This window comes from Camelus dromedarius, chromosome X (genome assembly GCF_036321535.1).
Source record: "Camelus dromedarius isolate mCamDro1 chromosome X, mCamDro1.pat, whole genome shotgun sequence".
In the NCBI taxonomy this organism is placed as follows: Eukaryota; Metazoa; Chordata; class Mammalia; order Artiodactyla; family Camelidae; genus Camelus; species Camelus dromedarius.
In genome coordinates this window covers 84823495-84845787 of record NC_087472.1, presented here as the reverse complement: position 1 = coordinate 84845787, position 22293 = coordinate 84823495, and the positions used below count along the sequence as shown (strand labels likewise).

At 39.9% G+C, this 22293-nt stretch overlaps 1 protein-coding gene and 1 long non-coding RNA gene across 3 annotated transcripts in view; one reads left to right on the top strand and one right to left on the bottom strand.

The window, feature by feature from the left end:
• Positions 1-2395, bottom strand: part of LOC135320279 (uncharacterized) — a 150725-nt gene extending 148330 nt beyond the window's left edge. For both annotated transcript variants that reach the window (XR_010379532.1, XR_010379531.1), the window contains exon 1: positions 2282-2395. This is a non-coding gene — a long non-coding RNA (uncharacterized LOC135320279). The remainder of the gene's footprint in view (positions 1-2281) is intronic.
• A 146-nt stretch (positions 2396-2541) lies between these two features.
• Positions 2542-22293, top strand: part of TSPAN7 (tetraspanin 7) — a 115104-nt gene continuing 95352 nt past the window's right edge. Inside the window, exon 1 of the mRNA XM_031445486.2 lies at positions 2542-2687. Coding sequence (XP_031301346.1) covers positions 2607-2687 — 81 coding nt within the window. The 5' untranslated portion in view covers positions 2542-2606. The remainder of the gene's footprint in view (positions 2688-22293) is intronic.

Sequence of the window (22293 nt, the reverse complement as noted above, 5' to 3'; positions counted from 1 at the left end):
TCTGAACCCCCTGGGGATCTTGTTAACATAGGCTTGGGGTGAGGCCCGAGGCTCTGCATTTTCAATAAGCTCTCCCAGAGGATGCCAGGGCTGCTAGTTCACTGACAGTGTGGCTGACTTGTTTCAGTTTTAGCAATAAAAATCCAGAGTTAAAGGAAATCATTCAGTCCTGGGAAAACTGGCATGGTTGGTCACCCTAGCAAGGATCTAGCTATGGCTATGTTAATTTACCCATTAATTACATTACCAAATATTCATATTTATTTTTACATTTAAATAACTTATTTTCGATACAACAGCCCAAATTTTCCCCTAAAGGCTCCGGACAAACTGTGAAATGGTGAGTTAGTTGAGCTGATGGGTGCCATCTGTGAATATCATATATTAACTCATGGAATTATCTATGATGCTCAGTGGTGTCCCCGTTGGGTTGAAAAACAGATTTCTGACCCCTTTACAGAATAATTATGCATGGGCAAGACTTTTTGCAGCTAAGAGTACCCACTGGGTTTGAAGTTTTCAGTAACCTTTTCTCGCTGCTGCCCAGGGACTATAAAAGTGAAGAAAGCTCCTTTCTGAAGTTGGGTTTAAGCTCATTGCACTCGGGACAGTGTTCCTCAACTCTTGATTCCTATTAGGACCACCTGAAGAACTTTAAAACCTGCTGAGCCCTCAACCCCAAACCAATTGACTCAGGCTACCTGAGATTGGGCACAGGCAGTCATAGCTTTGTGTGGTTTTAAGTGCTCCAGGTGATGCAAATGAGCAACCAGAGTACAGAATCATTGCACAAGGCCTTCCTTTCTAAGGGAAACCTTGCCAATCTGTTCCTAATCTTTTTCCACCTGCACCCATATTTCTCTCCACTCCCCTCTATGACCACATACCTCTTTGTTATGGTTGATCATTACCTTAAGCAAGTCCTCCTCTTCCTCATATTTGTGTCCTGTTTATACAATGGCCTTACTGACCTGGGACCATGTACAACCCATTGGCGGTAATAATTACTCCTGCAAGTGACCTTGGCAGGCTTTCCTCAAGCTTTATTGACTCTGTTTTTCACGCTTTCACAAAAGCTATCCTTAATATCATCCACAGTTGAGTTGGCCGGGGATAGTGTTGCTGTTTTGACTGCGGAGCCTCTCAAGAATCAGGCTAAATCTCCCAAAGAATCTGTGCTGTGTGTTCCTCTACAAACCAGCCACAGGAAATCTGGGTGGAGTGTACTTTTTTTTATTGGAATATAATTCACGTGCCATAAAATTCACCCTTTTAAAGCGTCCAACTCAGTGGTTTTTAGTATAGTCACAAAATTGGGCAACCATCACCACAATCTAATTCCAGAACATTTTTGTCACTCCTAAAAGAAACCCCCCACTCATTAACAGTCACTCCTCATTCCTGCTGCCCCCTGCAACCACTAACCTGTCTCTAGGGATCTGTCTATTCTGGATAGAACATTCACTGTGTGGTCTTTTGTATCTGGCTTCTTTCACATAGCATATTTTCAGGGTTCATACATGTTATAGCGTGTATCAGTACTTCATTCCTTTTTGTGGCCAAAGAATTTTCCATTGAATGAATGCATTACATCATGTTCACCCATTTATAATTGATGGACGTTGGGGTTGTTTCTGCTTTTTGGCTATGGTAAATGGTGCTGCTATGAACATTCATGGACAGGCTTTTGTGTGAACATAATGTTTTTACTTCTCTTGGGTCTGTACCTAGGAGTGGAATCACTGGGTCATATGGTAACTCTATGTTTAGCTTTTTGAGGAACTTCTGAATTGTTTTTGAACATTATTTTTTGACCTTGATACAGTTCTCTTTCCTGAGTGTGAGGTGGTCTGTACTTGTGAGGGTGGGAAAAATGATCTGCAGGGACTTAAAACTTTTTTTTTCTGTTATCTGTTATACATTTTATGTACAGAAAGAATGGTACCTTCATATAGAAACTTCCTGTCATTCAGCTGCATGATTTCAAAATGTGAGGAAATCTAAAACATGGAGCTCCCGTGGTGGCAAGGATTTGGGGTGTCTGAGCTCTCGGTTTCCTGACCAGCCTTCCAGCTGTATCTCTGGCCACCTGTCACAGTCTGTTACTGGCACAGACAAGGCCCGCTTATTCCAAGGACATGACTACTGGGCCACTTCCATCTCAGAAGGCCTGGTGGGGCGTCCAAATGCAGAAATCTGATTGCTTTTCGGGGATACCAGTAAGCCAGGTGCAGACAAGCCTGCAAATGTAAAGCCTACTATGTACAAAGCAGAAACTTACGTGCTGTGGCGGCCTGGAAGAGGCCCTGACCTTCGACCCGGCCTCCAGGTTCTCCCACTCCCTCGCGGATGCCCGGCCCGCTCCTCGTCTGGAGGGCTGAGCCTACGCGGGCTCGCCGGGCGAGCGGCCTTCTCAGCATGCGCAGTCGCTGCTGGCCGGTTCCTAAAGCGGGCGCTCCGCGAGGGCGCGCTCACGCACGCGCAACGTCTCGCCTGCGCGCGCACGGGGCCTCCCGCGGCACGAGCCCCCGCCCCGCCCCGCCCCGCCTCTTCCCCCCTCCCGCGCGCTCGCCCGCCGCCCGCCGCCGCCGCCGGAGCTCTGTAGTATGGCATCGAGGAGAATGGAGACCAAACCTGTGATAACCTGTCTCAAAACCCTTCTCATCATCTACTCCTTCGTCTTCTGGGTGAGTGGCCACGCCGGATCGGTGGCCGGGGCGCCGTCCGTCAGTCCATGTAGTGATGCTCCTGGAAGGGAAGGGGGAGGGAAAAAACCCAAACCAAAAATCAAATCTCGGTCCCCTCCTGAAGAAGACAGGCGCAGGGTGCTGGGCCAGGGCTGCACGATGGCGGGTTGCAGGCTTGGGGCTGCTTGGACTCTGGACCCTGCGCGGCTCAGGGTGCAGGGGGCTGCGTGGTGGCGGTGACTGCAGGTTGTCGACATTTCTAAAATATTTTTAATACATTGATTTATTTTTTTAAGCTCGCGAGTTAGGGTCAGCCTCTTGGGAAAGTTGCGAATTTATTCGTCTGTTTTCCTCTCTGGACACCTCTCCCCATCTTCCCTTACCAGCCTGTTCTCCATGCCTCTTGGAGATAACCTGTGGCCGGCTGGGAGCAGGCGCGAGAGCGCAGGGTTTGATTCCAGATTCCCAGTTATTCCTGACCCCTTGGGGCTGCGGGAGGCAGGCGCCAGGAGCCCTGTACTGCCTGGCTGGGCAAGGGCGACCAAAGGCCCCGAAGCACACGGATGGGGGGGCGGGCGGAGACGCACGGAGGGGAAAGGGTCTTACATAAACCAGGGGCATCTTCGAGCTTTCTTGGCGACCCAGGAGATGGTGCTTAACGACCCTTTTCCCACTCCCCTCCACCCTTACACTCATCTGGTCTTTTTCTCATTTCGTGAACCCAGTCCGCAGAGCCCTGCGGGAGGACCCCCGCCACTTGGTGATGGCAATAGCGCCCCAACTCTACTCCCCATCTAACTGGTGCTGCTACGGGTCCTTGAAGCTCAATGCAGAAGGGTGACGTCAGCCCCTAAGCTGAAGCCTCGAGGGGCTGCATGGTGCACCTCGCGGAGCGATGCGCCCTTCTGCGCGCGGGAGGAGGAGGGGGGCGCTCCAGGCTTGTACCTTACCTCATCGTGTTTGGCAATTCGTGGAATCAGTGCAGGGCTGACACTGCAGTGATTCACTTGAAGTGGGTGGTACCTAAAGACCATTCCCCGTTATTTCTCTTTCCATCTAGACGACTTCCTTCTCCCAAGTCCCCCTTTCCCACACCAAGCCACAGCTACCCCGCAGAAGAATGAATGTGTGTCATCACCCCCTCACCCCCCAAATAATCTGGGTTTTCAGCTTTTAAGGCAGTCATTTTGAAACCTGAGGCTCTGCAGAAAAAAACCAATCCCGTCTTTGGTTGTTCCCCCCTCCCCATTAGCCCTAATTTTGGCTTGAAACTGAGGCACAGTGCTTTATGAGGTACCCAGACTCGGCTTAATGGTGAACCAGGCTGTTTGTAATGACCAAGTCAGGAACTGAGGTTTATTAAGGATGGAAAAAAAAATCCCTAATGCCCCCTCCCCCGCCTCCGCGAACATTCCTTGTCACGGGCTCTGGTGATTCTTCAGGTCGGGAAACTGGACTCTGGGGACCAGGCATACCAAGAACTCTGCAATGAGATAAGATAAATTAACTGGTATATCACACAGGGCAAACCAGAAATGGACTTTATTTGGATTGAAAACGACGCAGGTTGAAAAATCTCAGCAGTGGAATTGTGAGCTCTGTACAGATCATATATTATGTTCTTCTTAGCGAAAACAATAATGCATCCTGGTTGCTGAAACGTCCCAGTAGCCATTCCTGGGAACTGGTTTTGTTTTTTATTTGTTTCCTTAAATCTCTTTGTGTTTGGCCTTTTAGTATTTACTAGACTTCCTATTTGTTACTGGAGTAAATCATATATGGGTAATTATATTTAGTTTTCTGAAAAATCTTTCAGCATCACTGCAGGCTGGTAAAAAAGGGAGTCTTCTGGATCAAGGCTTTTCATATGAGCTCTTTAACCTCCCCCGCCAACACAAACACCCCATGCATCTAATTACTTAATGCCCCCTAATACATCTTAACCACTGAATTTTATGTCCTCTGAAGTTCCCTTGGTGCCTGCATTTTACGTTTTTCCTACTTTTAAGATTTGTCTAGTTTTAAATAAAATTATAGCGTGCTAAACAAAATGAAGCATTTTTCAGTCATTTCAGTCAAATAGCATTCAGTAATCATTTCATACTTCACAACCAAAGAATGAGATGTCTTCAGATGCAAGGGTATTTTAAGTAAGACATTTTCATTAATAAGCCATGGTCCACATGCTGTGTTTTCCATTGTACCTTAAATGCTTTTTTTTCTTTTAAAAACAGCTTTATTGAGATATAATTCACTAACATATAATTCACCCTTTTTAAAGTGTACAATTCAGTGGTTTTTAGTGTATTTGCAGATATGTGCAACCATCACCCCAGTCAATTTTAGAACATTTTCATTACCTGAAGAAGAAACCCCATACCCTTTAGCTATCATTCCCCTTTCCCCTCCAACAACCCCCACCACCCTAAGCAATCACTAATTACTTTCTGTCTCTGAAGATTTCCCTTTTCTGGACATTTCATTTAAATGAAATCATATAGTATGTCGTCTTTCATGAATGGCTGCTTTTACTTAGCAAAACGTTTTCAAAATTCATCCATGTTTAGTCCTTTTTCTGGCCAAATAATGCTCCATCGTATGGAGCATTATATCACATTTTGTTCACTCATTTGTCCACTGATAGACGTTTGGGTTGTTCCTATCTTTTGACTGTTATGAATAGCAGTGCTATAAACATTTATGTACAAGTTTTTGTGTGAACATAAGTTTCCATTTCTCTTGGGTAGATACCTAGGATACCTAGGATTGGAATTGCTAGGTCACGTGGTAACTCTGTGATTAATCATTTGAAGAACTGCCATACAGATGGCACCATTTTACATTTCTTCCAGCAGCATATGAAGATTTTAATTTCTCCACATCCTCCCTAGCATTTGTTATTACCTGACTTTTTGATTCTAGCCATTCTAGTAGGTATCTCCTTATGGTTTTGATTTGAATTTCCCTGATGAGTAATGATGTCGAGCATCTTTTTAATGTGTTTTTTGGTCATTTGTGTATCTTCCTTGAAGAAATGTCTATTCATAGCCTTTGCCCTTTTAAAAATTGGGGTTACTCTTTTTTTATTATTGAGTAGTATGTGCCCTTTATATATTAATTCAAGTCTCTTATCAGATATAGCATTTGCAAATATTTTCTCCTATTTGGTGGGTTGTTTTTTCACTTTCTTGATGGTGTCCTTTGAAATACAACGGTTTTTTATTTTGATAAAATCCAAATTAGCTGTTTCTTTTGTTGCTTGTGCTTTTGGTGTCATAGCTAAGAATTCTTTGCCAAATGCAAGATCATGAAGAAAATACTGTCTATAAGAGTCATTTACCAATTCAGTAAATGCAGTTGATAAATTTATCTTTCTCTAGCACCTAAAACTGTCTGGCACATAGTAGGTACTCACATACTTGTCATAACCTCTGAAGTTATGTCAGGTAACTAACAGAAAGGATGATCTTAGTGTGCTTTTAACTGGAAGATGGAGGAAAGATTAGGCAGAATTTTTTCCTCAGGTTCTCTGTGAATCATTTTAATAGTACTATTTCTCTTCTCTTACCTTGGTTTAGATTTAGGACCAGAAGACATTTGAGCTTAAAATGGTTGGTAGACTAGTAGCATCAAGAATTTTTCTGTCTCTTCTTCTTCTCTCCCAGGTTTTCTTATTCTTGTTGCTGTTGAGAAATCACATGTTATTTTGATTCTTCTTAAATTCTGCTTCTCTTCTCTGAAAGCTTCTGGAATCTCTTTCTTGTTCTTAGTGCTCTGAAATTTCACAATTGCTATATGTCTGTTTTTATCTCTTTCCTTTGCACCCTTTCAATCTGCAAACTCAGGTCCTTCTGTCTGGGGAAGTTTTCTTGAACTGTTTTCTTGTTTGTTTGTTTATTTTGTTTTAAATTTATTTCCCTTCATTTTCTCTGTTCTCTTTCGCTGTTGGACCTCTTAGATCATCTAATTATTCCCCTTCTATTTTCTAATTCTCTTTGTCTTTTTGTTCTACTTTCTGGGAGATCTCTCACTTTACCTTGCCTGCTACTACGTTTTTCAATCTGTTCTATACGTTGATTTCTAGGAGCTCTCTGTTGGAGTCTGTTTCTTTTTCTAGCACCCTGCTCTTGTTTCATAAATGTGGTATCATTTTAAAACCCCTCTGACAATATTAATGATTTTTTTTTAACGTTTGCTTCTTTCTGCACAGTTTCCTCCAAGCTTTTCTGTTTTCTGGCATGTTACAGATTTACCTCAAATTTCTGGTAACCATTTGCTCTCTGTTCTGTATATGTTTAAGAGTAGAGCACTGAAAATGCTGATTGGAAGCTCTTAGCATGAAGTAGGAGTTTGTTGATTGTAAGTTGAGTTTTGAGACCAAAGTCCGTCTCTTTAGGTCTTTTCCTTTGGTCTAATGAGATTTCCTATAGAAGAATCTCCCAATCTTCTCTCTGGATGAATAAGGTTAGGGATATGGGTATCTCTGCATGTAATATATAAACCCTTGTTTAAGCTCCTGTTTCAAGTGTAGAATCCAATGTTCACTGTGCTTTTGTCCCCCAGTTCACTTCACCCTCCCTAGAAAATGAACCCATGCTGGAATGGGGGAGAAGGCAGAGACTAGAAGTTGGAAGGGATCTAATTGCTTTTCATAAAGCTTTTTACCAGATTCTCCTTATTTTAGCCCCCTTTCATCCCTAGTCCCAGGAGTGCATGGAACTGCCTTCTGGGGGGTGCTTGTGTGCAAATATTTTATTCTTGGCTTTTCTCACAGCTGCCATAGGATTTGGCTTTTTCTCAGCTTCCAAAATGTCATTGCGGTTGTCTCCTCTTCCATTCTCTTTGTTATTGTGGATTAAAAAAAAATCCTTTTAGTGTCATTTCAGTGGAGTTTTGGGAGATAGCCAAGGTAAATGGATGTGTTCAATTCATCATCTTTAACTGGAAGTCCTTTATATCTGTATCTCTACATTGCATGGTACTAATTAAATAGGTAGTTGATTGTGAGTGATTCAATAGAGCATCTAAAATGGCAATAGTTGGGTTATTCTAATAGATATTGGTATCTACTTTTCAATTTTTAAAAAGCTTTTGAATGTTGAGGGGAGTGTTCCTGGTTGGAACAGGCTTACTGAAGCACATCCTCTTTTAAGTTCATCTGGTCATCAGGGACTGAAGTTGGACAAATGGGAACGAAGCTCTGAAGGTTGCTGCTGTTTTTTTCTGCTCATCTAATTTCTTCCCACCAGGTGTGAAGGCCCGTGTGTCTTCTAATCTGGTGCAGACCTTGCTGGATTAATTTCACGTGGAAGCAGCAGAGATCAAAGTATGGTGGGGTGTAGGGCGCTTGATGTTAAATGGGTCATTGCTCTGCTGTGTTCTGTTACTACGATGATAACCCTTCATGTTTATTACAGGACTTGTGCATTATAACCTGAAGAGTTTTTCCTTATTTAATCAACTTTACTTCTTCTGTGCAATATGCAATTAGGATATGTGCACTACCTTTTATAGCATTTGGGGAACATTAAGTCTTTTCCACTCAATAGTTGCTTAGAAACTAGCTGAATTTTTACCCAGATAGAATGAAATACTTTTCTCAATTTTAATTATAGCTAGAGTTCTTGATTTGACCCTACTGTGAGCTACATTACTTATGATTCATTGACTGTTCAGCGTTACGTAGTTTTAAGCAAGCACCTCAGAAGGTGACAGTGTTTCTTTGTTTAAACATGTAAAACCTTTGACATAGGTGACTAATGCACTGCTAAAGCAATTTGAAGTGCACTTTAAAAATATGTTCTTATGTCTTTTTCTCCTTTGGACCCATTTTAGCAGCTTCCAATTTGGGTTATCTCCTCATGACAAGCAGATCAGTGGATTGCTGCTTTTAAATGTCTTTTTTTGGCTGTTATCCCACTTGCCTTGACAGAATGCTTTTCATTCTTGGCTGAACACTTTTGTCCCCTTTTATATAGAGCCCCCATATTCATCAAGAAAAAGACACAGGGGCGAGGGGAGACAGAGGGTTTTTCTTTGTCTTGTTTTCCCTTTGGTTTCTCGATCACGTGAACATGTAAGCCTGTGAAATAATTCGGTGAGAATTAAGGATCACAATTCTACTGTGGAAGATTTTCTTTGTGCTTTCTTTTTAAGGTATGATAGGCTTTTTCATCATCATTTATTTTAGGAGAGCTTGCAGTTGCCTTGTACTAGAGGATGGAGTGGGTCAGTTGCAGGTACTAGGTGAAAAATCTAGATCCATGATTCTCCACCCTGTTTGCCCATCAGGATTGCCTAAGGAGTGCTAAGGCACTCTGAGAGAGATTCTGATTCAGTTGGCCTGGAGGAGGGTGCCAGCATTCATAGTTTTAGAATAATCTCCCAGGTGATTCAGCTGTGCAGGTAGGATTGCGAACCACTGATTCAGAGAACTCAGTATACGACAGCAGGAGCAGGCCCGGTCCATCTTGTGTCTCTTGGATCTGGAGATAGCTAGGGAATATCTAGCCATTGAGTAATCTAGCATTGGCCTATTGATTGCGTCTGCTTTGCTGAAAAGTCTGAGGCTAGGTCTCCAGGGTCTCTTAGTGAACCAAAACGGCCTTGTCATTCCTAGGAGAACTTGCTAGTCATTAACTAGAGGAGTGCTCGTTAGAATCACTAAGGGGCTTTTAAAAACACAAATGTTTGGTCCTAGCTCATGAAGTTTCAATTTTAATTGATCTGGAGAGGGGCCTGGGTATGTATTTTTTTAAACCATTCCCAAGATGATTCTCATTCCTTGGATGTGACTCTGGCCTGCGATGCAGTTTGTTATAAATACTTACCATATGCTTTCCTGTAGTGATCTGTAGTACCATAAAGCTAGTTTAAGGAGAAGGTTCTACAAGCAATATATAGGCAATCCAGTATTTTTATCACCCAATGAACTAGTCTCTGCCAAGTGTCTGCAATTGAATTCTTAGAGTTTACAGTCGTTTCCATTCTTTAGGGGGAATGTATTTGTTTATGGTTGTACTGAAAAGTGGGGAAGAGGCTTGGTTTGCCCTCTGTCAAAAGATTAGACCGTCATCCAATATGTAAAACAAAAATCTGGAATTCTTTACTTACCACAGGGAGAACTGTACTAGCCAAGCACGGTTTATGAGTGAATTTCTGATCTTTTGGGCAAGTGTGGTGGTGTTTGATGGTTGCTTTGGTTACAGAGGCAGGAGTGGCTGACCCTGGCCCTAGAACCATGGCTATTTGGGTGAGACTTGTTTGCCTCTGAGAAGCAGTCACCGCAGTGCATCTGCTGCTGATTGGTTGACCTTGAATTGTGTGAGGCTGTCATTGTAATTAGCCAGAAGTATGTTTCCTGAAACTAGTTGAGTTGTTGATGATTAGAGGTGAATTGCCACTGATTAAATAGGTTAAGAAGTGGGTGGCGGTGGTTACTAGTTACCATGCCTATTGAGTAATCAATCTTCTTCCCCCAACCAATGTAGGGACTTTTATTTTTGCCTCAGACTACCAATGCTTGTTTCTTAGTGAATTGACATTGCCTCTGCACCTCAATTCCCATTCTTCAAACATAATCATAATGATGTATAGAATTCCTGGGTCAGTTCCTTGTTCTCACCGTTCCACAGACAGTATTTGAGAGTTTATGATTTCTAGGGAATGTGTTAGGACTTCTCAAAGACCTTAGGTTGAAAAGGAACCCAAAGCTTGATAATGCAGCTGGGTGGTAAATGTTCCTAAACATCCCTTCCACATCCTCATCTCTACTTGTGTTCAATTTCTATTTCTGATGGAGCTTTTCAAGATTTCTTTCTTCTTCCAATTTCTGCTTCATATTCTAAACTGTATCACTCTCTTGGTGTTCTTTTAGCTATTGCCTTCTATTGCAGGGGATTTAAAACTAGTCCTGTGTGTAGTCTTGGCTTGGACATTTGCTTTGTGACCTTAGGCAAGTCACATGCTCTCTCTGGGCCTCAGTTTCCTCTTCAGAATAGAAGATATCTGCCTCAGTCAAGTAGTGAAGGTTAAATGACATTCAAGTGCTTTGTAGTGTGACACATATATTTTGGCAGCATTATTTCTTATAGTGTAGAGTGTTGCTTCTTAATTTCTTGCATATGCATATGGGAGGTATTGTGTTAATATTTGTTAAATGAATAAATTGATCAGAACACTCCCTATCCTGGAAATTAAGGGTGATTAACTTTTCAGGTTTTATAGTTTGCTACCAAAGAGAGCTGGGATTCCAGAAGGGTTTGAGTGGAAACCAAAAACATAATGAGTTTAGGTCGCTGAATTTAGCCCTGTCACTGGGATAAGGGTATTCCTATTTAGAGTAAATGAATATAAACTTGTATAAAATGTATAAAATAAATAAGCTGCAAGGATATATTGTACAACATAGAGAATATAGCCAATATTTTATAATAACTATAAATGGAGTATGACCTTTAAAAATTGTGACTCACTATGCTGTACAACTGTAACTTATATAATATTGTACATCAGCTATATTTCAGCTAAAAAATCAAATGAGAAATTGATGACTCCTTATTCTTTTTTAAAATAAACTTAATTTTAGAACAGACAAATTATGGAGATAGTACATAGAGTTCCCATATACCACACAGTTTGTCCTATCATTCACATCCTACAGCAGTATGGTACATTTATATGTTGCAGTTAATGAACCAAGATTGATTCACTATTAATTGAAGTCCATACTTCATTCAGATTTTCTGAGTTTGTACCTAATATCCCATTCAGGCTACCGTATTATGTTTGGTAGTCATTTCTCCTTAGACTTCATTTGGCTATGACCGTTCCTCAGACTTCCCTTGTTTTGATGACTTTGACAGTTTTGAAGAGTCATGTACTTTGTACAAATGTCCCTCAACTGTGATTTGTATGATATTTTTCTCATGATTAGACAAGGGTTATGTGTTTGGGGAGGAAGATCAAAGGGGTTAAGTGACATTTTCCTCCCATCATCTGAACAGTACATGCTATCAGCATGACTTATCACTGTTGATATTGACCTTGGTTACCTGGCTGAGATAGTTTGTCAGATTTCTCACTGTAAAGTTACTCTTTTTCCCCCTTGCCACACTGTACCCTTTGGAAGAAAACCACAATGCCTAGCTCACACTTAAGGAGTGGGGAGTTATGCTCTACTTCCTTGAGGGTGGAGTATCCACTATTATTTTTTTTTATTAGTTGAGATGATTTCCATTCAACAGTTGTTAAAACCAACAGTAAATATTTGTTCAAGTAGTGTAATACTAGAAACATTTGAATCAGTTGGGAACTAGACGGAGATTCTTGGTTACCATTATTATTTGTGATTTTGGTTTATCTACAAATGTAGTAAGACAAAAAATAATTCAGTGTTGGAAAAAGAAGAGATAAAATTACCTCTTCACAGATTCAATTGTTGTATTCTAAGAAACCTAATAGAGTCTAGTTTAAAGATAAAAAACTACTATGAGAATTTGGTGAAGTGACTAGGAGCAAAATAAAAATTTAAAAATTAATTGCATTTCATTTTATCATAAGCCTTAGAAAAGGAGAGGAGGGAAAATTTCAGTCTCGGTAGCAACAGAAATCATAACTATTTCATAATAAAGTTAACAAGAAAGACAAAGCTCTTGTATGAAGAAAACTAAAATCTTACTGAGGGTCATAAGATCCGAACAGATTAAAGGACATTGTGTTCTTGATTGGGGAGATTTAATATTATAAAAACATCAGTTTAAAAAAAATATGTTCAAAGCAATTCCAAGTAGAGTCCCAAAAGGATTTTTTAGGGGGGGTGGCATTTGATAAAATAATATTTAGGTAGAAGAGTGAATGCCTCTGAAATCAAGAGAAATATGAGGGGAAAAGGAAGTGTGTGCCTTACCAGTGTTATCAGAATATGCTATTTTATATAAAATGGCCACCATGATCCCACTTATGATATTCTTGTATAACGTCCTTCACTTGGGTGTGGGCAGGACCTGTGTTTCTGACCAATAGAATACAGCAAAGGTGTTTGAATGTATGTACATGATCATATTAGATAAGATTGTGGTGTCTATCTTCCTGAGAGACTCTGTCCCTGGCTGGCTTTGAAGAAGCAAGCTTCTATGCTGTGATCTACCCTGTGGAGAGGACCACATGGCAAGGAACTGAGGGCAGTCTCCTGCTGACCGAAAGCAACTGAGGCCTTCAGTTTGGCAGCCTGCAAAATGATATCAACAAAATGATATCAACAATCAAGTGATCTTGGAAGCAGATCTGTCCCCATTTAAGCTTCAGATGAGACCGTAGCCACCTAACACCTTAATTGAAGCTTTGGAAGACCCTGAAACAGAAGACATAGTTGAGCGGTACCCAGACTCCTGACCCTACATAAACTCTGAGATAATAATTGTGTGATGTTTTAGGTCTCTAAATTTATGGTAATAGTATTGTGTAGCTATGCGTAACTAATACAACTATTAAGTCACTAATTGATTCAATATGACGTTGACTTACAGAGAGACAAATAGGACCATGAAATGATAACAAATCCAGAAATAAATTCTAGTATATATGATTTAATATATGAAAAGGGATATTGATTTTAGTGACAGAAAGCCACGTTTAAATGATGCTGGTGCTACTGCACACGTGGGAAAAAAATGGAGCCCTTACTTGAATTATATTAAAACTTCTAGTTGGTTTAAATGCTTAGATATAAACACAAAACCAAATTCTGTAAGAAAGTATAGAGATTGTGTGTACAATATAGGGATTCAGAGAGACTTTAACCAAGCTGGGGACTCAGAAGCAATTAAATTAAAAAATCAATGTATTTGCTTATAAAATGTTTACAATTATATGGCATAAGTACAATAAAGTCAAGTAAACAGTTATGGTGAGGTGCAGAGCCAGTACCAGACTGTTAACTAACATACTGCTTTCTTCATTAAGAAAATCTTGTTAGAAAAAAAAATCTATTTACATTCTGATGCAAGCTCCTTTTCATTTTAGATTGATAACAGTTTGCTGACCAGCTCTGGCCTACTGACCACACTTTGTGAACTACTGCTCTGGGGAAGGAGCCAGTACGCTGTTTCTGTAAGGGGCCAGATAGTAAATATTTTAGGCTTTGTGGGCCATGTGGTCTCTGTTGCATCTACTCGACTCTGCCATTGTCCTGTGAAAGCAGTGTGGACAACTCTGAAGTTGACTGAGTTGGAATAAGGAAGGCAACAAGTGGTGAAACCAGGTCAACTAGGAAAGAACAAAGATCTAATACAGGGTGACAACGGGAATGAAGAGTAGAGGACAGTGGTAAGCTACTTTGTAATGTGGGAAGGACAATTGTGAATGAGTGAGAACCTCAGTGTTATTTGCTTGAAGAACCTGGGTAATGGTGATGCCCTCATGGAATTGCAGACTTTAGAAGAAGTTGGTTTGAGACTAATATGATGTGTTTAGTTTGAGACACCAGTAGATTTAAAAGCCAGGCCAGCTCTCAGAAGCTGGTTCATTTTAGTCTTCTGCTGGCAGAAGTGGTCCTGGGCAATTCTTTAGTTTTGGCCATCTCTATGCTTCCTGGCCCATCCCTCCATCCACCATGGTCACAGTTAATTGATCAGGGGAAAGGATCTGACCCTTGGATATTTGCTTGTTGGCTGGTCAGTAGAACTTGAGATGATCAGGCTTGTAAGATCTGAATGGAGCAGTTCTTTTTTAGGCATTTGAACTTGAGATGTAAGAGAGACAGCTGGTGTAGGGACAGGAGAAAGAAACATGGGGAGAAATGGCAGGGAAAGGGGAAATCTAAGTCAATGGGAGTGGTGGAGAGCTGAGTGGGACCAGTGAACTCCTGGCCACTAGACTATGTAGGTTCCTGGACAGATCTACAGCAGCCCATGCTTGTTTTTCCCTTCTGGCCTGGAAGAGTGACTTTTCATGGTTCCGGTGAGCTATGACCACAGGGGCATGATTCCTTTTCTCCTTGTTTCCTCCTCCTTCCTAATAGTAAAGCTCCATGGCTAACCAAGAAGGGTGATTAGGTGGATGAAGTTATCAGAAAGGCAGATTTGGCGTTAAAAGAGGAGGTTGATGTGAAGATGCAAAGTTGAGAAAAGCCCGATTTGTTCATGTAAGTGGCATGAATTTGTAAACAGTATTCTTTTCAGCTGCACAGGAAGCCCAAAGTTATAAATGCAGTTGATGCTAAATTGCTTGCTGATAATAGGTGTAACAGGTGTAGCAAAGCACTCAGCCCGCAGCACTGATGGAAGCCTGAGTTTCCAGTAAGTCTTGTTTAAGGGATGAAGGTTCTGCTATAGGGTAGGAGCAAGTTACTTATTAATCTCCTTAACAGCAGCTGCTCTGTTTACAAAGTAAGGTTGGCAGTTGTTTTAGTTTATATCCTTCAGAGATGTTTTGAGGACAAACAAGTAACTGCTTTGTATGTTGTATTTTTCATCAAATGGTCCTGGTCTACAGAGGTGGTAGCTAGCCAGACAATTTTTACAAACAACTTAGAACAGGCAGCTCTGAGTCGTGGCTCAATGAGGGCTTTGGGGGGCTTTGATTTGGTCTAGACGACAAATGGAGGTGAAATGCACTTCTCCACGTGGTTGGCAACTGGGATCGAAGTCTTTTGAGCTAAGATATCAATAGTGAACTCTTTGTGTGAAGCGTGCGAACCATTTTGAGGTAAAAATACAGGAAAAAGATGCATAAATGAATATTCTAATAAAATCTGTTCAAATAAGCTGTCTACAAAACAATATGTATATACGGTATACCATTTTTTTCTAAGTTAAAAAATGCACATAACAAGTCCTAGATGGGGACCCACATCAGAATGTTAATAGTCATGGTTGGGCGGTAGGTGATTCACGGTTTACATTTTCCTTTGTGCTTGCCATTATTTTTCAGGGTTTTTCTTCTCCCCTTACACATAGCATGAATTACTTTCCTAATTAAGAAAACAGTGAATACTGTTTCAAAAACAATTTTTTTTCCTGGGCATGTTTATATAGTTCTCTTTGGTTTGTCAAAGACGGGATGCCTGTATTTACCACCTCGTCTCATTTATAACATGGCAGCTCCTCAGCCCGGTCTATTTTAGCAATTGGATTAAATTAATGCAGAGCAAAAACACATTCAACTTGATTTTTAAGTCTTGTCTCCTCAAAATAAAGGTAAATGCCTGTTCCTATTGAATATTTAAAAAGAAATTTGGGGGCTGCATTTCAAATAAAATACTAAGGGAATAATATGATAATTATCCACGTGTCTGCCACCCAGCTTTATCAGGTCTTGGCATTAAGCCTCAGTTGTTTTGGGCTTGGATATTTGGATTTTAAGGAAATATACAAAAAATTATGGTTGATTCTCGTACATCTTCTGTCATGAGTTCAGAGTTTATCAGTTGAGCCTATTTTTACACATTTACTAATATGTACACATCCACAATTACTATAAAGTATTGCCTTAAGATTTTTAAACGTTGTGTAAATGAATCATGTTGTGCATATTGTTCTGACGTTTGACATGTTTCGATGTTAATAGCTGTGGATCAAGGGTTCAGGGGTAAACGAACGATGGCTCATGGGCCAAATCTCGCCAGCCACCTCTTTTTGTAAATAAGCAGCAGAATTGAGTAGTTGTGAGAGAGACTGTACGGCTTGCAAAGCAATAATTACTGTCTGGCCCTTTACAAAGAAAGTTTGCTGACCTCTCATCTAGTCCATTTTTTGAATGCATATATCATTATTTATCCATTTTCCTACCCATGGACACTCATTTCCTGTTTATTTGTAAGAAGTGATGCTTTGGTGAACATTGGTGTGTGTATATATATATGTATTTCCTGATCATGTGAGTTGAGAGGGTTTCTAGTGTAGCACTGATCATGAAACAGTTAAGCTTTTAATATATTTTGGTGTGTTTTTCATACTTAGTCAAAAAATAAAAAAACCTAAGGCAGACAAGGCTTTGATAGCTGATAGGTGTGTTATTTAGTGGTCTGAGTTGGAGAAGATATTTTTATTCTTGATTTAAATGGTTTTTCTCAAAGTGGATTTTTATTGCTAGAAGAGAGAAAAGTGCTGAGTGATCCACATGGAGCAAAGTAAGACTTACAAATGATCCTGGCAGCAACAAGGGAGTACCGACTGTATGCAGCTCACTGTATTTAGGTCATGGTGATGTTGTTGTCTTCTTACTATTAATAGCTGCTACATGATTATTGAGCATTTACTAAAGGACAAGGATAGTATTAAACACTTCACATGCATTATCTTGTTTCATCTTCATAACGACCTGTTGAGGTAGTAATTACTGCTCCTCATTTTGAGAAGAGGCAGCTGAGATCCAGAATTTAGTCCAAGGTCATGTGTAAGTGAGGCTTCAAAATGGATCTCTCCACCTGCGCTGGCCCAGTGCTCAGTGTCAGGGGCACAGTTCTCCATGGTAGACCTTTGTAGATGGGCTAGAGGGTACTCTTTGAAGTACTGCCCTGAAGCACAAGTTCTTATTGGTTCCAGCCTTGGCTTCTATAAGCTGGTCAAGGCTTCATACACAGAGAATTCTTGTTTTTCCAGAAAGGTCAAAGTTGACAACTTCAGTGGGAATAGTTATCCCACATGGCTCTTTTGTAGAAAACTGAGGCCAGGGCCATCTTTTCACATTTTTTCCTGTCCTCCCACCTCAAAACTCCAGTTTCTCAAGTGAGAGTTACAGTGCTTCACAGATAGTGGACACTGAAGACTATCTAAAGGATCCTAATGTCAGGCTTAGGGTTCGTCCTGAACATCTGGGCAACTGCCCATTCACTTCCAAAGGTCTGAATCTGTAAGTGTCTTTTTTCCCTTTACAGTTTGTGGCTGGTGTGGGCAAGACATCAGAATCCCGAGTCTTTCCACTCTCATTAAAAAAAAAAAAAATCATATGCCTAAAAGTCTGCAAATTACTGCCCCAAACTGCATGGGTATTATTTCTCCAGCTGCTGTTAAATATGGTCAGGATACGAACTCGTCTCTTATGGCTATAAGTTCCCAACCACTTAGAACAAGACAGAAACCAAGGCATTAAAAACTGCTGGGGATGCAGTTTTTTCTTTGCTTTAAAGAAACAAAGCTGAAAGCAGCGGGAATCATCAGGCATTTTCCTATGGAGCTGACACTAGCTTAAATAGTTATCTAATCCACAAATGGACACACAGATAAAGCTCACTGGCACAATTGCCAAGTAAAAGTGTCAGCTGGAGTGATCTTGCTTCCTCTCTTGTACTTGTTTGCAGGCAATAATCTGACCAGTCATTCATACTCCCTATGAATGGCAAAAGGAATTCTTGTTTGTATCAGGGTAATTAGCTATCTTAGAGATGATGTTAAGAATTTAAGACATTGGAGGGCACTGGAGAAGGTCTAGTTATAAAAAGGAATGCCCTCCCAGGCTGCTAAAATCCCATCCTATAGATGAGCCTCCTTGGACCAATCATACACAAACAGCAGTGATAATAATAAATCATACATTACAAATACAGAGATCATTAACTAAAGTATTCCTTAAACTATATTAGTTAATACACATGTGTTCTAGTTGTACCATCATTCAAACTGGGATACTGTCCTGTCCCAGATCAGTCAGGTGGCAGAAGGAAGTGCTTTGAACCTTGGGGCCTGTTGACTCGGGGCCTAGCTTCAACGGACCTGTCTAAACCTAGTGTTCCTGTGTAACCATGGCAATATTTTTCTGGGGCTGCTGAGTGCCCTCTGCATCAGGTCCCTACAATTGTAAAGTTTAACTAATAAGGATTTTGGAGGATTTGTTTTTTTTAAAGACTCTATTTGTAGATGGGGCCACTGGTCAGAGAGAGAAAAAAAGCTGCATTCAGGTTAAGTCTCAGTTGAACAGAAAGTGCCAAGTTACATTGTCTTTTGTATGTTAAGGCAGCCCCCCTCAATATCCCCTCTCCAGCAGCTAATGAATGGAGTTTGTCTTTTTTTCCCCTCTCATTTCTACCTCCTCCAAATCTCCTTTCTTTATATATGTATCTGTTATATCCACTTTCCTAAGTTATAAGTGCTGGACTTTCGCTTGGCCTTACCTTCACTCTTATCCTATGAATCACTACGCTCCGTTGATTCTAATTCTCAAGTAGCTCACACATCACTTTTCTTCTGCCCATCTCACTGACTCTGTCTTCTCTCTCACCTCTCTTACCATTACACTGTTTTCCTATGTCCCCTACCTCCAGCCTCCTCATTTCATCCTATCTATTCCGTAGAAGTAATTGTTCTAAAACAAAACAATCTGATAAAAACTGGTAGTTCTTTCATGTCACCTACAAAACTAAGTTAAATTTGTGGGTGTGTGCTGATCGGACTCACATAATAATCACTTACCTGCTTACCTGTCAGCTTTCCATATTTATTCATTGCATTTGCTCAAGGAATTTTCTAGGAATACTGAGTGCCTGTTCTGTGTCAGTTTCTGGGATTTAGCAGCGAACAGAATGAACAAGCTGCTCGGTTAGGGAGGAAAATAGACAATAAAAAGAAAACAAATATGACACTTTCAAATTGTGATAAGTTCTCTACAAGAAAGAGTTCATGGGATGGTGGTGTGGGGGCTTACTTGTTAGAGTGATCCCAGAAAACCTCCCTGAGCAGGTGACACTTGAGCTGAGACCTGAAGAATAAGGAGGATCCATAATTTTGAATTTGGATGATGCAGAATTCAGTGTGTTTTTTGCTGTTTGCTGACCATTGTTAATCTGATCATTCCAGTTATCTGTGTTGAAGTAGATAACTTAGAAGCCAATCGACTGTTTCAGATTTGCCTTCCTTATTATTCTTTTAGCATGAAAAAAACATGAACCTGATTTTTTTAAAATTTATTTTTAAGGGAGATATATAAACCGTGCAATAGAAATGGAAAAGGACTGTCTTGGTTAGTTTACACATGAGTGAATAAGAGATGGCCATGATATAAAGCACTCTGGTGTTAAATATAATTGTGATTGGAATGAGCAAATGAAATTAGGGTGGGCCATTCCGCCATTTCCTGAAATTTGCATGATCCTTTATTTCTCTCTCATTTTCCTTACACCTAACCTTGAAAATTTCTCCACTCATTTGCTTTATCCAAACTGATGTGGCTTCATGGCTTATTCACACATATAATCACTATTTTTACTTTTATGATTATATCACCACTAATTTAAAAAATACAGTACTCTGCTTTATAATGACAATAAAAATTTTTGCCATGAAATATAATTGTCAACCAAAAAATTTTCTGTGGCTGATAAATATCAGTTGTAGAATCAGCTGACATCTAGTCTTGAGTATACAATCTTAAGTCTCTCAAATCCACCTTGTGTGTTTGCCTTCTGATAGTGCCTATTAAACATCAGTTCAGAGACTTGTGGTTATTCTAAACCCATTGTCAATTGACCCTCTTTTTGCATATTGATTTTTTGACACCATCAGCTCTAGATTTAATCTGTTGTGTGATATCAGATAGGTTTGAAATTATGAACCTAAGCACTCCTCCCAGAAAAGCCCCGATGAGCATGACTTTATCATATCACTTCCAATTAGCCTGTGGTCTTTGTTATTGTATCTTTATATCTATGTACTTGTAATCATCTTAAACACACTGAGTTCTGCTTTTTCCAGTTAATGTTACTCAGATTTGGACTTGCAGATGTCAAAATTGTTGTGTATATTGCTTTGTATTTGAAAAATTAAGCCTTTGCGTTGTGAAAGAAACATAAAGGACTATGAAAATACTTTTGTACAGTTTAAAGAGTAATTAAAAAGCAAATGCTTATTGTAGTTAACCTCCCAGGTTAAGAAATAGAATATTGGCAGCACCCCCAGAAGCCTTCTGAGTGACCCTCTTTATTATGTCTTCCTCCGCCCCCTCCCCTCTGTAGGGAAAACATCTACAGACATATTTACCACCCCCTTGCTTTTCTTAATAGTTGTACCACCTATCTTCTCTCTCTTTTGTTTTTGCCTATTTTTGACCATTATATAAATTGAATAATAGTGTATTCTGTGACTTCTTTCACTTAATGTTGTATGAGACCCATCCACGTTGCTGCTTGCGATTGTATTTGCTCTTTTTCATTGCTGTATAGTATTTTACTGTATGATTGTACCACAAACTCTCCATTCTCTTATTGGACGTTTGGGTGGTCCCCACTTTGCTTTTATGAATAATGCTACTATGAACATTCTTTTGCTTCCTGTTGAACATTTGTGAAGATGCAGGTACATCTTTAACTTAAAAGATACGGCTAACTTGTTAAAAATTGAGGTAATATTGGTTTATAACATTATATAAGGTTCATGTATATAAACTTATATTTTGACTTCTGAATGTACTACAGTGTACTTACCACTAAAAGCTTAGTGTCCATCTGTTACCATACAGTTGACCCTCTCCCATTTCACCCTCCTACCACCCCCCTTCCCCTCTGGTTTTCACTCATATATGGAGTATATTAAAAAATAAATCAAACCTAGCAAAATAAACTGTTTTGAAAAGTAGTTGTAAGTTGGTGAGAATTCTAATTATTTTGCATCTTCTCCAGCACCTGACCTTGTTAAACTTCTCAGTATTTTTCCAATCTGGTGCATGTTTAATAGTATCACCATGCTTTTAATTTGTGTTCCCCTGGTTAATAATGAGGGGGTGTATATTTTCATTTGTTGCCCACTCATATAAATTCTGGGATCATATTTCATTTCCCCACAAAAGACATCATATTTTCCCCCTAAATCCTGTGGTCTGAGAGAGTTTTTGACTAATAAATTATACTTTTAAGAATTTTTTATAAATGTAATTGCTTGTGTTTATATACAGTATATTTGTATATAGTATTTGCATATGAATAATTTGTATACAACACAAAAATATGTAACTGTTAACCAGGTCATTTATCCATCTGACTGTGCTTGTTTCTTTGTTTTTCTGAACTACCTGGAGCCTTGACCTAGGCACTTAAAAAAAAAAAAAGTTTCTGAGAATGCTCAGTGAGCCCTCTTTATTACCTTCGGGTCCCCTCGGTGATTTGGAGACCGGGCATCGGACTAGAAACTCAGGTTTCTTTCAACCATCATCTATGTGTCTGACAAAGCATTATGTTTGTTACTTTGCCTTAGTTTGCAGAATTGGGAGTTGTGCACTAATTAATATCAGAAATGCTTTGAATATTTTGCATCTAATTTCTTTTGGGGGTTATTTCCTTGGAATATATTTCCAAACGTGAAATTATTAAACAGTTTATTTCTTTTAACCTGGTATCTTATGTTAGGAGATGAACAGATCAAACCATTTACTCACACTCTGTCTCACATATGGCCTTATTTAATGTCTTTTGTTAGTTTAATTTGTAGGCAGAAGTGGTATCAATTTTTCTTTTAGTTTGACTAAATATTGGATTTAGGGACTTGAGCTTTAAAAAGTCAGTTTATTGAAACTCTGGGACATACTTGCATTCTCTCCAAAGAGTATATGATCAGTTCTTTAATTCCTTTATGTTGCACTAAAACAAATGACCAATTTATGAAGTTATTAAAAGAGAGTTGGT